Raw genomic sequence first — 18,270 nt, forward strand, 5'->3', positions numbered from 1 at the left:
TTGGTTCTTTTTTCTGTTTCTTTTTGTTCACTGCCCAATTGGGCGTTCATATGTCCATGCTTGGACCTTTGTTTATCTTTAATGATATGAAATCAACTTGTAATTCGTTCAAAAAGATAAATCAAAGAATTAACATTAGTGCCCTTTCAATAAAGGCACATTCAGTATAAATAGCTCACTGTAAATGATATTATTTTGTTGGAAGAGAAAGAGAAGACATGTAAAGAACTAAGACAAAAGTAAACGTTATTAATGTTGATATATCCTTATTTTATACGTCTAAGGTCTAATTTAATATACATTATGCTGCTAAGTATAAAACTTACATTACAAGGTGATGATATATGTAAAATAGATTTATAGCATGACGAACTACCAAGGTTTGCTAATGACAACCAACATTAAATAGGTAAAATAACCTTGTTAAGTGCCATGCCTCAATGCAACCCTTGCTTTAAACTTTCAACCTTTTTTGCCTTTTTCTGTACCTTTCCTCTCTCCCCTCTCTGCTTTTGCCTTGTCATCCTGCATCAATAATACGTATATATATAATCTTCACATTAAATTACATTTGCCTAACGTTAATTCTTGTCATACAGACACATAGCATGAAGCCAGCATAACGATCCAGTTGATAAACTTAGAAAAACATAATCAGAGGAAGGGAAAAAAAAAGAAAAAGAAATACAATATTCACATGCATTATTTAGCATTCTTATTATACCAGCTATTATTAACTGCTAACTAAAAATATAATCCAATAAAGGGTAAAAGGAAATTATACTCTGATTTTGCAAAAAAAGGAAATACATATAGGAAGCATAAAGAAAACTGGTGGATTTTTGTATTCATAAAATCCAGTATTTTCATCTAGAGTAAAAAATGAAAGGGACGATAAATAGTAGTAACTTTGTTGTGTGTTTATCTTTGATGTATTTTCGGTCAGCAAATTAGATAATAACACATCATTCAAAATTTTAAAAATAAGGCATAATAACAAATTAAGCTCTTAACGTTTACATCTTTTGTTAATTTGGTTCTTTCTCTTTAGAACTAAATTTGACCTTCAGCATTATTAAAAAATTAATGTTTTAGTTAATATTTCTATTAAAAGAAGTAATTAAACTTTTTAAAAAAGGTTAATGGTTAAAATTAGTTAAAAAAATAATCAAATTGATAAAAGATGTAAATACTAAAAACTAAATTTATCATTATACCTAAAAATTTATTCACTTACACATACGGAATACATTTAAGAAATTGAAAAAACTTAACAAAGAAAGAATTGAGACATGGCATAGTTTCTCTTGAGTCTATTTGTGAAATTAACCTTGACAATATGATTATGAATGGATGATATCTCCCACTAGATAGCTATGAAAAATGTAGTTTATAAATAAATTTTTCGATAGAATAATAATTTTGGACACGGCTAAATTTATATTAAATATATTTAATTGGACACAAAATTACGCCGACTGCTCTAAAATTATGACTCTCGTATTAATTGGTTTCTAAACTTTAAACAGACTAATTATATTTTTAAAATTTTTGAGGTTATATCAATCGAGTTCATTTATTATTAATTTTTTTTTGTTAAATAACACATCAAGTCTTTTGTGGCATAGTTTAAAATGAAAAATTCAAAGAAAAATAAAACATTAAAAATGAAAAATTAAAAGAAAAGTAAAATGTTTTAGTAACCGAAAGACTTAATTAGTATAACCTTAATAGTTTGGGGATGTAATTAGAATATTCTGAAATTTGAGAACCAATTTAAAATGTGGAGCATGGTTTATGGATGTTTGCTTAAATTAACTCTAATATGAAATAGAGTTTAAACATAACATAAATATGTGTATCAAAATTTGTTGATGTTAACTGAATGGGAGAGATTCAGCCTAGTAGAGAAGGGAAAGTTCGCACTAGAAAGTGCAGAGAGCCTAATGGTATATTCATGAGTCCTTTCTCTCTTGGTGAGTTGGAGCCTATATCTACATATTATCAAATAGGTGTATCCTAATTGAAAGTTATTAAGATAAGTCATAGGGTCTTTCTGACACATGTAATGTGTACCCCTTAAGTTACACGTCGCCTCACTGAATCTTTATAATCTGCATAGTAACAAGTCAATGAGCCTTACAAGTAAAGAATGAGGCATGGCGGGGTCTTTGTCATTGGTAAGACAATGGACCTGGGTAGGATGGAAAATCGTTATATGTCTCACCTTGCTTCATTTTGCTCTACTAAGGATCTCGTCAAGTGTCTATTTCAATGATAAAGAACCCAGATGCCTTGTTTACCACTTATAAGACTCACCAACTTGACATCATGCAAACTATAAAAGCTTGATCAAGTGATTCACATGTAAGTAAAATCACATAACTCATCTCAATAATTATAAAATACAACACTTATCTAAGAATTTGTATCTATAAAAACACCTCCTTGTATGAACCTTTCATTCTCTACCAAATTCCATCTCTCCTCTTATTGGTGTCTCTCCCACTCACTTAACACCAACAAAATGTATATAACATTAATTAGTTTAATAGAAACTTATATCATACTTTAAACCTGATAACATAAATTTTAGGTAGACAAAATCATTTGACTTAATGAAAATGAAATTTCACCTATCAAACACAATCTCACTACTACCTTGTCAAAGTATAAGCCAGATTCATCCATCATTGAATTAAAAATTTATACGTAATGCATTGCTTGCTACCCCAATATATCCTTCCATGTGCCTTTCATTAATTAATTTATAAATAAGCAATCAAAGAACAAATTATTTTTAATTTCTAACCTACAATTAGAGAGGAAAAAAAATAGTGTATAAATTGGTGTAATATGTTTCTATAATCAAATTTTAGTGAGAGGTATGATCATTATAATATGAACATGGGCATTCATGGGGAGCATAAAATCAAACAGAATCAGAAAGGAGCCAAAAGAAAAGAAAGGGGGGAAAAGTAAAGAAGAGAGAAATATTTAATTAGAAAACCACAAAAAAACAAAATATTATTAATATTATTATTATTATTATTATTATTATTTTGCATGATATGAAGAGAGAGAAAGAAAGAAAAACAAAGAGAAGGTGTGATCTTTCTCCTTTCAATTATGGCATGTAATAGTAAGAGTATGGCTGAAAAGTTTACAAGTAAAATTATAATAGTTTATAATGATTTATTTTCTGAATTTGTATAATTTCATCAAATGTATTAAGTGATTGTAATTTTTGATGAAAAATACTAAAAGGGTTAACGATGAAATTATTAAATAAATAAATTTAATTTTTATGATTAAATCTTAAATTTTATTGGAATTAAAGAATAAGCTTATTGTAAAAATTTCTATGTATAAACTCGTGAGTTTGGAACTAGGGTTTTGCACTCTGCTGTAAAGAGTACTTTAGGGTTTTTATCTTATGTTCTTTTGGTTCTAAGATACAATATTTAATGTTGTTAATTTCCAACTACATATTTTTCATATAATCATTCAATCAATCTAAATTTTCTCTTTAATTTATATTTTAATGAAATTAACTTAGATTTGCAGACAAAAATAAGAAAAAAAAATTACCATAATTTGTTTTGAAGATGGGCAAAGCTATGGAGCTAAGAAGGCAATTGCTTGGATGATGATTTAGCCTCTTCATCGACGTTATTGGGTTTAATTTGATGCTTCCTTTTCTTCTTTTTCGTATATGGGATCCCTCTAGCTTTAGCTTGACACTCCCTTACTTCACGCAAATAAACCCGAATTGCTCCATTTCCAAAAGGGTTAGTCTCCGGTGATCCACCGTGCTCTTCATAAGCAGCTCTTAACCGTCCGATCAGTGCATCGAGGCTTCCCCAAGCTTGTCTTAAAGGACAAGTACAAGGAGCAGGCGGGTCAGGTTGTCCAAAGAAGACACAACCATGTAGGTGAACTTTAGTTTTCCCGAACTGATCAAGATACCTTAAGAAATCAAGCACATGGTTACAGTTACATTGTGATAGTGGAACCGGTGGTCTCTGGTTCTTTAAATATTGACCGAAAGTGTTCCAGTCTCGCCGTTTCTGCGACTCATATCGACTCAAAGGTGCCGGCTGTGGCTGCTGCTGGTGGTTACCGGAGGATCGTGAAGACCCTTCAGCAGAATCTTTTGCTACACCATCTGACATGATTTTTTGGTTCTTTGTCTGAACACTTGGGGTATTTTAATTTTAAAAAACAAAAAACAAAAAAAGAAAGTGAAAAAAATGGGATAGTGCAGTGGAGAGAAAGATGAAAATCACATCTTTGGGGGGTCTAAATGAGGGGACATATTATGGGCCATCTATGAAGGTGCTTTTGTTATCTTTTTCTTTTTCTGAATCACCCTATTTGCACTAATAAATAGTTTTTTAATGCAATGCATAATTACAATTATTGTATGCCAATGCCAATGCCAATGCCAATGCCACTGCCATTGCCATCATCTCTACAATCATTATCATCATCATCATCATCATCACACGTTTTCATTACGGCTTTTTGATGACTTGTTGCTTGGTTCAAAGTAAGAAAATCGAAAGTAAAACTACGGTTAACCACCGTAACTAAACCCTTTTTTAGTGGGTTAACATTTTTTTTCAAAGAAAGAAAAAGTGGGTGGCGTTTGACTCAGTAAGAAAAGAAATTGGATCAAATTGGAGAGTCTAGAAGAAACTAAACATTGTTTTCCACAAGAAAATTATTACAACTATGATATATATACCCATCTGGACTATAACCACTATATAAATGAAGTAATAATGACTGATATATAATACTGGATTTGTATATTTTAGTGCTATTTACTTATATAATTTAGTTTATCAAAAGAATAAAAGTTTAAGTGTGTATTATTTTTCGATTTAAGGATTTGAAGATATGAATAAAGACAATACGACTATAAGCGTAAGACAAGTAAAAATATATATTCGATCAATTATAATGTAGAATCCGTCTAATATAATGCACAATGTATGAAGAATCAAGCAAAAGTCAAACTAATTTAGAAATAACCTGATAAAACTTATACAAAACATACGCACAGGATAAAAAAGACCTATACATTACAATTACAAATGATAAAACCCGAATTTAAACCTTGAAATTTTAACTTTTTGCTAATAGTACTAAAAATTTATTGACTTTTAGGTCAATTTTTTTTATATATAGAATAAACATGCATGGAATTAATGATTTATATTTAATTATGATGCATATGAAGGAGTTGCGGGTCCATTTTTTTGATTGACTAAAAGAGCTAAGGAATTAAACATCTGCAATTGGGAGTTGAAATTGGAGGCCAAGTTTGGTTTCTGATTTGAATTAAAAGGGTGTTTATGGTCTTCCAATTTTCTTTTTTCCAAGCAGATGGGATCCAAAGGCTTCCATTTTTCTTTTATAGACAATACTGTGGTTACTATAATCTTGTGACAATATTGGTTTTCTAGGCCTACGACCTATCACCATTTAATGGTTTTAACTTAGTTGATTTGAGTTGTTGACACTTGTCATATACAAAGTATATGTCCAATTTTAGGGGGCAGGTCATTTAGATTTGTATAACTCTACTTAATACCTATCCTATCATTAGGATCCCCTTAGGGGAAGAAATACCATATTATGGAATTTGAAAGCGATTAGATGGGAGGGGCTAGTTTTAGGTAGAATTAATTTGGATGATTCCAATCATTTTAGGTTGTTTTGAGTTCAAATTTCAAATTATTTAAATTTGTGATTAAGGTTTTTTTAGGTTTTTTAAATCAAGTAATTATATGTTCAATTCATTTTAATTTCTGATCAATTATAAATAAAATAAATCCGGGGACTGAAACTTGAATTAAGACCTTGTTAAACGATTTGTTAATTAATAGAGAAATAAGAAAGGATGAGAATGCAAAAAAAAAAGAAATTATGGTTGATATGTTTGATGCAAACATGAGAGACATGTATGGGAGATGGGGTCTAAAACCCTCAGTAAATGGTGTTGTATCATCATGGTGTTGGGACTTTGGGACTATACCTTTTATAACATTGTTCCGCATTTATAATTTTGGTATTGAATTTAGTCTCATTCGTTCAATTCCCCCTTTTTTGCATACCACTGAAGTGGCAAAAAAATTTAAAAGCAAATATAAAATGTGATCTATCTATCTCACTCTTATCGTTGAACACCCAAAAGCCAAAGCTGTACCATTTGGTTGAGATTTGCAGACTTAGGGGTTTTTCATAGGTGATATGTTTAATTAGCGTTAGTGTAAAATAGTAATGACATGTAATGTAAATACAGCACGTTAAAAATAAACACACAGCATATTTTACTGCACCTAAATTTGGAGTGGGAATTTTAGCTACTATTATCAATGCCAAATTTGCTTTTAGAATAGTGTTTATGATTTGATTCCAAGGGTGCATATAAAATTATTGTTATTTGGTGCCTTTAAATACTTTATATGCTTATGGTTTAAGGAAAAACACTATGCAAAAGGCATTCAAATTCTCAAAAAATATATAATATATGTTACATCTTTTTGTCGTTATTAGTAGTTAATTAATAACAATGAAATTGCAAGCATTTGTTCTTTTATTAAGAATTAAATTGTATTATGTTGTTTCTACTCAGAAAATGAATAAATTAATTATTATATATTAAATTAAAGATTAAAGATTAAATTAATTTTTTTATTAAAAAATTCATCAATTTATACTATTAAAAACTGACATGCTGATGGAATAATCAGGCGGTGACACATCAGATGCAGTGTGTAACTCATATTGTATAAAAACTAATTTACACATTTTTAATAGAAGAAGCAAAATGTAATTTAATATCTAGTTCAGGGACTTTTATAATACTTTTATCTGTACATATACTTTGTAAACAAGAATCAACATACATTTGGAAGGAAAAGGGGGAATCAATTAACAGTGAGAATAACATGATTAAGAGTGATTCTGAAGTAAAAAAAGTTGCTCTCTGCAATTGATTTGTGCTGAAAATGAAGGTACCTTTTGTCGGCCGGCTAGCTAATTTCATAGCTATACACAATTGAAATTTTGTTCTTACCATGTAAATATTTGAGATTTAAATTTGAATTTACGAAAGATTTTACATTTGAAAATAAATTACATAAATTAAATAATATAATTAGGTGGCTTTTGCAAATTACACTTGCATTCAATGATATAATTGATATCTGTGCACAGTTTTTTTGCCTACCTTCAAAAGAAAAGGAGTAGGCAAGGCCAAAATGTGTGGGGGGGGGGGGTGGGGGGGTATATCTTAGCTTGGGATTCTTTTATAAGTGGGCATGCATGAATGGTCAGGTTAGGTCAAGTCGGATATATATATAATTCGACTTAATTTGATTGTTAAAAATATTTCGAATCCAATCAATTTTAAAGTTTTTCGGATTTTTTTTTCAATTTTAACACATCATACATAATTTAAGAGTGAAGTTAGAGAACCTTTTTCAGGGGTCGAAATTAAATTGTAATTTTTACAATAATAGAGTGACCAAAGGCATTTAATAATAGAGTAACTTGATAACTTATCTAACAGGAGTAGCTAAAATAATAATTTCTAAATGTGACCAAAATAGAAACATAGATAAACTCGAGTGACTAAATAAACAATTTACTCTTAATTTAATTATAAGTAGATGATAGTACACTCACATTGTAAGTGAAAGATCAATAAAAAAAATATATAAAATAATAATACTTTAGTTAAAATAATAAAGAAGAAGATTTAGAAAGTTTGAATATTATTCTATATCTTATCTTAAATTATATTATAATTTATTAATTTTATATAAAAACAAAAATCATTCAATAATATATTATATATTATATTATTATAAAATTTGTATTTTTAATATTTTTTTCTAATTAAATTGATGTATAAGTTGTTGGAAACATTGGATACAGACAAAGAAAATGAAAAATCTCAAAAACGTTATTGTAACAATTTAAATATTTTTCACATTTCACGAATTTATTGATTTATTTACATTTTATTTATTCACCTATCTATTATTAGTTTATATCGTTTAATGCAATCGTTATTGTTGTTTGTAATTCATGTCAAAATTTGTCTGATATATTTATTTTTATGTCAATCATTAATAACGTCATATGAAAGCAGTCTAATTAATAATACCGAGTTAGCAAATTTTGACCAAAATTTAAATTAAAAAAATATTAAATACATTATTAATAGGGTTTAAAGAGTTTTTAAACCCTATGAGTAATATTTATCTAATAAAATATTAAAAATAAATATTTAAAAAATACATAATAAATTTTTAAAATAATTTACCGAATAAAAAAATATACTGTCGATATATCAATTATTAACATAATTTAAATATATTAAATTTGAATCCACTAGCATTTTATATATTTATTTTCTGATACGTTGAACGCTATTGGTGTTTGGAAATATTGGAAATGAAATTCCCGAAACAGGAATGGTGAGAGAGGGACATGATTGAGGGAATTTGCAGTGTTTAGCCATTCAAAAGAAAAAGCTTCCTACTCTAAAGAATAGAAGAAGATGATATGCTGCACTTCAGCTATCAATATTATTATTTACTATTTATTATTGTTAGAATATTGCTTTAATTATTTAACCCCAAATACCAACAATTTCACGTGAATTGGGGCCCTTCTTTTCTACAATTGTCTTCGAGTGAATCTTGAAGATGATCGACGACCCATCAATATAATTATTCCGAAACAGTAATTTTGGATGGAGGTTTCTATCTAGGACGATGTATTTAGTTTTTTATTTTATTTTATGTTGTGGTATTATTATAATATTTAATATTATCGTCATCACGTTATTTTAATATTTATAAGGATATGAATATAGCTTGTTAATGCGAATAAAAATAATAATATTTTATAACATATTAAAATATCATATTTGAATACACTATAATTATCTTGAAGGGTACCAAATTATTTTTAATTTTATACTAATGAGTTTATAAAAATTAAAAAATTATATAAATAATTTTTTATTTTTAAAAGACCAAAACCACTACAAGCTCCGGTCTTCGTCCATGATTCAAGGGCTCGTTTTCCTATCTAATTTTAAATTTTAAGCTTTGGTTGAAAGTAAATCATATTCAAATTTCAGCCCAAAGTGAATTAGGGGAGGAAATTTAAGATCCCATGTTAAACCAATGGTGGGCTTCCTTGGGTTTGTATATATCATTTTCCAAGCATAATTTAACTCAAAAATTTCAAATTCGTGGCTTACATTATTATTGGATAAAGATAATCAACCAAGATTTGATTGTTTAATATTATAAATTCATTTCCTTCCTATTTTATTAGAACAGTGAAATCTACTTAGGCATCTTGATGTAAGCAACATGAGCAAGATTGGTCACCTTGACCAGAGTACCAAGCTCAGGAACCAGCAAACATTTGGAGGATTCCTCCTTGTAGAAGAACCCTAAGCACCCACAATCATTGCTGCATTTGACCCTACAATCATTCAATTTCATGGGGCCATCTCCTTCTGTATATCCGTTGGTGAAATGCTCAACACCCACGACTTTGTAATAATCCACGTTTTCACCACCACCTTTACATGGCGACAATACCGGCGGAGCACAGCTTTTGCTCCACCCCATCAAACCCTTTGGCTTTGGACATGCCACGCATTGATTGTCCTCACAAATTCCTAGTGAACCGCACTTCCTTGGTAGGTTGCATAGGCTTTCATAATCATCACCATCAAAGAGTTTAAACGTGTTCTCCCAAGTTCCCCATTCAACATTTTCATTGAATGTGTAGATTTTAAGGTTACCATCCGGCTCCACTCGAAGCATGGAATATGTGCTATTGTATTTAGGCCTTGACAAAATGTAGGTTCCTGAACTAGTAGAGCCTTTCATATCAAATGTGAACCCCAGCTCGTAAGCATAAGCTTGTTCGGTCTCTGGTGAGCAGTAAAATTTGAGATTTGCTAAGGAACCTTGCCCATTCCCAAACTCATAGGACCTGTAATAGAGCAAAGGCAATGGTGAATTCTTGGTTTTGTAGTACATCTTTAAAAACCTTTGCTCCATAACAAAGCTGTAAGGTCCTTCGGAGCCATCGGCAATAGACGTGCGGCTAACCAGCTTGCTTGGACCATTGGATCTCAGGGTTTGGCCTACTAAAAGTGTATCTGTTGGGTGGTCAAAACTCTGCCAAATAAATTTGCCTTTCTTATCGTACAAAACCAAGTTACCGTTTTGTTGTATTTTCAATCCCACCACACCCTTGTTGGCTGTGCCCGTTTGCCATGCCACAGTACCATCAGCATCAGCTAGCACTAGATTTCCATTAGACCCAAAAGTTAAAGTGGCGTTTTCACGAACAGGCCTTCCTCGGTTGGCATCCCAGACCCACCGCATTAAGGACTCGGACCGGCGACTGCCCATTCTTAGTCCTAAAGTGAAAGCATTAGGAGTGGTGTTATAAAAGCATAATTGGAATGGTAATAAGAAAATGGGTAGGGCACGATAGTCTGCAAAATACTCAACACTCAATTCTCCTGTTTCACCCTCGTTTATGTACTTGAAAGTCCTTGAGGGTGGAACAGTGGCATTGGCAACAATCAAAGAACAGAAGAGTAAAAAGAAAATAGTGATTAACGAAAGTGAAGAATTAGGTAAAGAGCAAGGCATTTTGTTGATTTGTGGATAAGATTTTTGGAAAAATGATGGTGAATTTATAGTGTAAGTCTTGATTTAATTCTATGAGCTTAAAACTGATGTGCAGTGCAGTTCCCTTTTGATGGTTGCTCAACAATCATCATTACGTGTACACCATCTTTGACCCGCCTCTCATTTGATCTTTTCCATATTACTTTCATTAATTAGCTCCTTGTTCTTTGCCGACAGCAATTTTCTTTTCCAATTCACGTTTATTTATGATCTAATATTTTTAATTTTCTACTTTGACTTATAAGTTTCTAATACCGGTAAATCCATTTGTTGGATTCCAATTCGTATGCAGCATTTCAACTTTGACGTACTTGGGAAATAACAAAGTACTGCATGGGATTATGTTGTACTATTTTTGGGTCTTTTCATATTTAGAAGACTTTGGTGAGTTTGTATGGGCGGTGTGTTTACCTGTGGTTAGTGTAAAAATAGCGGTGGCGGTAAGATTAGATACTGTAGCGATACTGTAGCCTGAGATAAAAAGTAAGCTAAACGCACCGCACCGCACCCAATCGCCCATCCAAACCCACCCCTAGTTGTTTGTTTTGAGATATAGTGGAATCGGTTTTTGACTTTGGTATTAGACTTTTTATTATATTTTATAGAATTGTGGGTAAGGAAAAGGTTTTCTTTTTTTTTTCTAAATTCTTTTTATGATTATATATCTTGACACCTATGGTGGTGAGGGGCAAACGTAGAAATTATTTTAGGAGAGGTGAGAATTAAATTATAAAACTTTTTGAAAAATTAAAATGTAGTTTTATTATATATTAATTTATAATTTTATTATTTTTGAAGGGATTAAATATTTTTTTTCATATTCGGGGGTCAAAGTATAATTTTATTATAGATCAATTTGTAGTTTTACTATTTTTACAAATGGTTGTATGAAACTGTAATTCCACATCATCCCTATCCATTTTCAATAGGTGAATGACAAATCAAATTTTTTCTCTTGAGTTTTAACATTTTTAGTTGAATTAGAAAGAGATAGAGATGACGTGTAACCACAGTTTATACAGGTCATTCTTCCTACTACCCCCTAGTTTCGCTTTGGGTCAAATTCCTTTATTTTTGTTGAATGACATGTGCAAAATCTATTCTCTAATCTTTGGTAATGATGAAAAGATAATGTGATAAATATAGAAACTATACATGAACTTTGATTCAATGTGCAATGATATACACAAACTTTGATTTTGTACGGTTTCATACATAAAATTTTGATTTGATTCAATTTTCACAAATTACTAATGATATTATCGAATTAGCACCATTTTAGATTGATATATTACATACAAAAACAATTATATTAATCCAATATAAAAATAAATTATATATTCATTTATTTAAATGTGTACATATGTATTCATCTCTTTAAATGTGTACAATTGAATCATAATCAAAGTTTTATGTATACATATGAGCCACAATTTAAGTTTCATGTGTATAATTGCACCAAATTAAATTTCATGTATCAAATTGTTCATTGAACTAAAATTCATGTACAAATTTGATATTTATCCCAAAGATAATACCATGAACTTGATACCAGTGTTTGTCGAGGTCCTGACAAATACTTTTCAGGATTTCCTTCTAAATCTTGTACCTTGCAAGTATGAAAAGATGGGTCATGTGATGGAACAAGAACTTAAAATGTTATTGGTGTCGAGCTCATTATTATTATTTAACAAAAAAGATGATAACTATGAGTGTTGACTTTAAGCTAGGCGATGCCCTTCCTCTATCTTATAAATTCTAAAGTTTTATAGTAAAGGAAATGTAAAAAATCATACAAAATTCAAATCATTCTCAAAATTTTCACATTCGTAATCCTACTGCAAAAATTATAATACATGTAAAGGTTTCATAACTCAATTAATCAATTAAGGATTCATTTTTCATAATACATAAATCAGTAGTATTGTAGATGTAATTAGTTTTTGTAGACAATCTTGCATTATTATTGTGTTTATGAAACATTGAAAGTAAATTTCTAAGTTTGTTGGGAGATAATTAATGTCATCTTATTAATGTTTTCTAGTTGTTGAATATATTTTATGTAACACCCCTTACCCGTATCCAACACCGGAATAGGGTACGAGGCATTACCAAAACACATACACTTGTAAACGTATTTAACCGAGTTATAAAATTTCATCAAAATTAAAACTTTCAAAATAATTAACATGTTTCTATAACTTTTCACAATATATCCTCAAAATATTATAATCATAATAATTAGGGCCTGCGAGACCCGATACATACTCATGCAATTTAATGCTTCATTTCCATTTCATTCAATTCGCAATTTCTCATGCTCATAATTTAAATCATATCACTAGCAATTTCCATTTAATTCACGTACAATTCAATGACATCAAATTCAAAACTAATACGTATTTACCATTTAACTCAATGTTTATTGATTATACCATTCAATAACACATTTATGAAATTCTCAATTTAGCAATGAAAATATCACTTTAGTTTGAATAACAACATCGTCCTGATATAAATACACTACCACTTATCCATTTACTTTAATTCTTTTGGGCCCATTTGTCACTTACCATCCTTAATCAAATTAGGGAACGGTCACGGAAAATTGAGTACTTCACTTTCACTTTGCCATAGTATAACTATGGTCTTACGTATGATCACTTATCACTTGTCCCTGATCAGATAAGTGTAGCCACCTATCACTTTGTTTCTTGATCAGATAAGTGTAGCCACTTATCACTTTGTTTCTTGATCAGATAAGTGTAGCCACTTATCACTTTGTCTCTTGATCAGATAAGTGTAGCTAAAGCTATCACTTATCACTTTGTCTCTTGATCAGATAAGTATAGCCGAAGCTATCACTTATCACTTTTCACTTGTCACTTGATCAGATAAGTGTAGCCGAAGCTATCACTTATCACTTTGTCACTTGATCAGATAAGTATAGCCGAAGCTATTACTTATCACTTTCCACTTGTCACTTGATCAGATAAGTGTAGCTAAAGCTACCACTTATCACTTTGTCACTTGATCAGAAGTACTCAAATCCGGCGTTCCGCTCAATTTGATCATTTATTCATATATCAGGCTTACCAACATGTGTTAATTCATAAACCATTCATGGTATTATTTCATGCCAAATCATATACTGAATATACCATACACACATACTATGAAACTTTATTTTCACACATGAGCTTAAACCATGACCAATAATGCACAAAAATAAGCATCATTCATATTTCATCGTTTATGAGTTATAATCAAACATATGACCATTTATACACGAATCATTCATATATTTCCCAATTTTCCTCCTCCTCCTCTCCATTCCACATCCTTAATGTGTATAACACACTTAAACAACATTAACCATAATTTCAACACTCACTAACATGTATATTCAAAGCTGTTTATCCGAGTCAGAGTCACTAAATTATTTTTATCCGGAGCTACAGAGCTCCAAATTAAGATCCGTTAATTTTCCCTGAAACTAGACTCACAAATCTTCATACCATAAAATTTTCATAATTTTTGGTTCAGCCATATAGTACAGTTTATTCTTTAAAATTTCCCCTGTTTCGCTGTCTGACAGTTCCGACCACTCTTCACTAAAAATTAATTATCTCATTGTACAGAATTCGGATGATGTTTTAGCTTGTTTCTTCTAAAAATAGACTCATTAAGGATTCTAACCATATAAACTATAACTCATAATCATTTCTGTACAATTTTTAATGATTTTCCAAAGTCAGAACAGGGGAACCCGAATTCATTCTGACCTTGTCTCACAAAATCTATTATATCTTATGATTTACAATTCCATTGCTCAAGTCATTTCTTTTATAAGAAACTAGACTCAATAAGCTTTAGTTTCATATTTTATTCATTCTCTAATTCAATCTCTACAATTTTTGGTGATTTTTCAAAGTTACACTACTGCTGCTGTCCAAAACTGCTTTAGTGCAAAATGTTGATTTCCATTTTGGCCCAAATTTCACAGTTTATACAATTCGGTCCTTTCTCAATTAACCCCTCAATTAATCTAATTTTCTCAATTAGTACTTTACTAGACATTATAAGTTGTTACACAAATATTGAAATTCAGAATTTCCACATATAACTCTATCTTCAAACTCTTTTACTATTAGGTCCCAAACATTCACTTTCTATTCAATTCTTTCAATAAAATCAGCATATGAACAATTTAAAGCTCTAATTTCATGCTAAATCATCATATACTTCCAGCACATATTCATATCAACTTTCAACTTCTTTCATAAAATCAAAAACTAATGGATTTAACAAGTGGGCCTAGTTGTAAAAGTCATAAAAATACAAAAATTTCAAGAAATAGTCAAGAATTGAACTTACTTGTAATAAAAATATGAAGAACCAGCTTGAAGAAGCCCTTCCATGGTGTTTTTGCTGATTAGAATTCAGAAAAATAAGAGAAATCTAGATAATTCCACTTGGGTCCTAACTTTATTAAGCAAATTTTGCAATTTTCCAATTTTGCCCTTAATTCTCCTTACTTTCTTGCTGATTTCATGCCTCTGCCGTCCAGCCCAAATAGACCTTGGGTCTATTTGCCTTTTAAGCCCTCTTCCTTTTATCATTTAAGCTATTTAATCATTTCCCAAAATTTTGCATTTGTTACAATTTAGTCCTTTTTGTTCAATTAATTATCGGAACTTTAAAATTTCTTAACGAAACTTTAATACTAACTTTTTAACACTCCATAAATATTTATAAAAATATTTATGGCTCAGTTTAAAATCCCCGAGGTCTTGATACCTCATTTCGATTCTAATTATTTTAATATTTATTTCTAGTGCACTATTCACTATTTCAAAAATTTTCCTAACTTCATATTTAACTTATACTTACTAAATTAATAATATTTTCTACCCATTTGTTTAATTTAGTGATCTCGAATCACCGTTCCAACACCTCTGAAAATTCAAGCCATTACATTTTTTTTTCGTCGGATTTGTGGTCCCGAAACCACTGTTCCGACTAAGCCTAAAATCGGGCTATTACATTTTACATATGGTATAAGTAAGTTGTGCTTTTGTGTATGATTGTCGATGTATAGTAAGTTAGTGTTAAACTTATTTGAATCATTGTTACTAAAATATGTTGAAACTGTTATAATTGCTTTGTTATTATTGGTATTACATATATTGAATATGTTCTACATATGGTATAAGAAAGTTATGTTGTAAGTTAATAATGAGGTTGTTGGAATCATTATTGTTAAGAATCGTTCAAAATGTTAGAGTTTTTGTTTTTGGTAATATTTGGAATATATTATTTAGCAGCCTTAAGATAGTATATCGATTCTTGGAACAAATTCATTTGAATAGAGACATGTATTCGGTTGATGATAAAGTCATATTCCAGCCTAACACAATGTTTAACATGACCTTTAAGAGTGATGTTTGCTTGAACAACATGAAAAGGAAGATCCTAAGAAAAATCTAGATTGGTAGTACTAAGTGCATCTCTATCATGAAGTATAAATTTTGAGGTCTACTAGAAGGGGGTGTATATATATTGCGGTGGATCTCAATGAAAATTATGATATTGAAGCAATGGTGTTTGGGCACTGAGAAACAGGGATGTTGTTATGGAGTTGTTGGTGGAAGTTAAAAATATGTTTAATATTGGATACGGGGTTTCAAATCACGCAAGCGCATTGGTTATCGCAATACATACATATCGACCAAACATTCCATCACTATTGGACAATTTAGGTCCTTTCAATATTACCATACTTTGAGCTCCACAATGTTAGAGAAGTTTAAAAAATCGAAAATTCTCGACACCTATCCCACTTACTATACTTAAGGTCCTCGATGTCAGATATTCCCTCAATGTCGAATATTTAAAGTCTTTATATAAAATTGTACTCAAGAGTCAACTATGTTGGATATTCATAAGTTGTAAGATAGGATGCTACATATGTCATTGTCCGGACTAGCTCCAAGGGTCGAACCATATCATTTGGAGATTCTTAATACTTATGATAGGGGATATTCTCCAAGAAATATAGTCCAAGAGGAACCTTAATTGTAACGACCTGGTTTCTAGTGGTGCTGAAAATTACGGGTTCGAGACCTCATTTCCAAGGTTCGAGGATTAAAGATTTATAATTGAACTAACATATGAATATAATAGGATGATATAAGATGTTTGAAACTGATAAATTGAATTGAATAATTGTATAGATCAGAAATTGGACCAAATAAAAAATAATCAGGGTAAATGCAAAATTATCAATTAGTCATTGCAATTTAACTTGTTTGCTGATTTAACCAAATAAGTTTGTATGGTATGATTTTATTTAAGTTGTTATATACTTTAATTATGAATTTATGTATGTTTAATAATAATTTGAATTGTTTGCAACTTGGTACAAAAGGTGAGATATGGGCTAAATCGTAAAGAAATGATAAATTGCATATAATGAATAGTAATTTGAGATATTTAATGAATTAATAGAGGATTATGACTGATAGAATCATATTGGTGTGAATTTGATTTATTATCGAGATAGAAGACTAAATTAAGTAATTTACAAAATATGAATGACCTTGTAATTAAATGTGATTTGGATAGAACTTGATTATACTATTACTGAATTATTATTCGTAGCTAAAGACGATGCAAGATTGTTGAAAGGGAAAGGAAAGACACAAGTCGGCGACGAGTGACGCAAGCTTTTGGGATCTATTTTTATGACCCGAAACTAATTTTAGTTAAAAACATATTCATGATACATTGGATTATATAACGTTAAGGTAAACTACTAATAGGTATTGAGTTGAAAATGCTAAGGGTGGAAGTGAATATTGAGACAATGAATGAACTAAATAGTATAAAAAGTTGTATGAATTAATTAATATATGAAATTGAATATGAATAGCTATAGTATATAACAGAGCATGTACTTGGTGGAGTCTCTTGTGTTTTGCTAAGTTTGGGATGTTTGAGTTAGAAGCTAATAATGCTTATAATTATGGCAGTTAACATAATTTGATTATATGTTTTAATATTGGTATAGATGATATGCTATAATTATATAAGTTTGGAATGGAAATGTGGCATAAATGATAAGTGTCTTGTTGGTATAGGCATGTTATAAGCATGTTGTAATGCTTAAATAGGTGAATTGGTATGAGACCACTTAGTAATTGGTTAAAGTATTACGTGCATTCTTGACAAAAAATTATAGGATGAAATGTTAAAGTTGATAGGTAGAATGTATATGATTATTGATGTATGTTTTAGACATGTTTTATATGATAGGATGAAATGAATTAATTAAGTAGCTTAAATAAGTATGCATAGGTAAGGTGAGCAACCGAGATATATTTGACAAACAGATGGCTTACATCCATTGTTATTGCCTTATTGGACAAGAAAATCAACCAAGATTTGGTTGTTTAATTTTACAAATATATATTTGACTGTGTGTGTGTTCAAGCTTCCTGCTTCCAAACAGAGAAAT

At 30.2% G+C, this 18,270-nt stretch overlaps 2 protein-coding genes across 2 annotated transcripts; both read right to left on the reverse strand.

Annotated features, from left to right (window-relative positions):
• Window positions 1–225: 225 nt before the first annotated feature.
• LOC107925183 (protein LIGHT-DEPENDENT SHORT HYPOCOTYLS 10) lies at window positions 226–4,359 on the reverse strand. Its single transcript, XM_016855784.2, has 2 exons — window positions 3,592–4,359; window positions 226–525 (listed from the first exon to the last, which is right to left on the reverse strand). The coding sequence occupies exon 1, from the start codon at window positions 4,173–4,175 to the stop codon at window positions 3,627–3,629; it is 549 nt and encodes a 182-aa protein (XP_016711273.1). The 5' UTR covers window positions 4,176–4,359; the 3' UTR covers window positions 226–525; window positions 3,592–3,626.
• Window positions 4,360–9,212: 4,853 nt separating this feature from the next.
• LOC107924974 (epidermis-specific secreted glycoprotein EP1) lies at window positions 9,213–10,786 on the reverse strand. Its single transcript, XM_016855553.2, has one exon. It carries the CDS (start codon window positions 10,710–10,712, stop codon window positions 9,381–9,383), a length of 1,332 nt encoding a protein of 443 aa, XP_016711042.1. The 5' UTR covers window positions 10,713–10,786; the 3' UTR covers window positions 9,213–9,380.
• Between the last annotated feature and the right edge of the window lie 7,484 nt (window positions 10,787–18,270).

This window comes from Gossypium hirsutum, chromosome A10 (assembly GCF_007990345.1).
Source record: "Gossypium hirsutum isolate 1008001.06 chromosome A10, Gossypium_hirsutum_v2.1, whole genome shotgun sequence".
Lineage (NCBI taxonomy): Eukaryota > Viridiplantae > Streptophyta > Magnoliopsida > Malvales > Malvaceae > Gossypium > Gossypium hirsutum.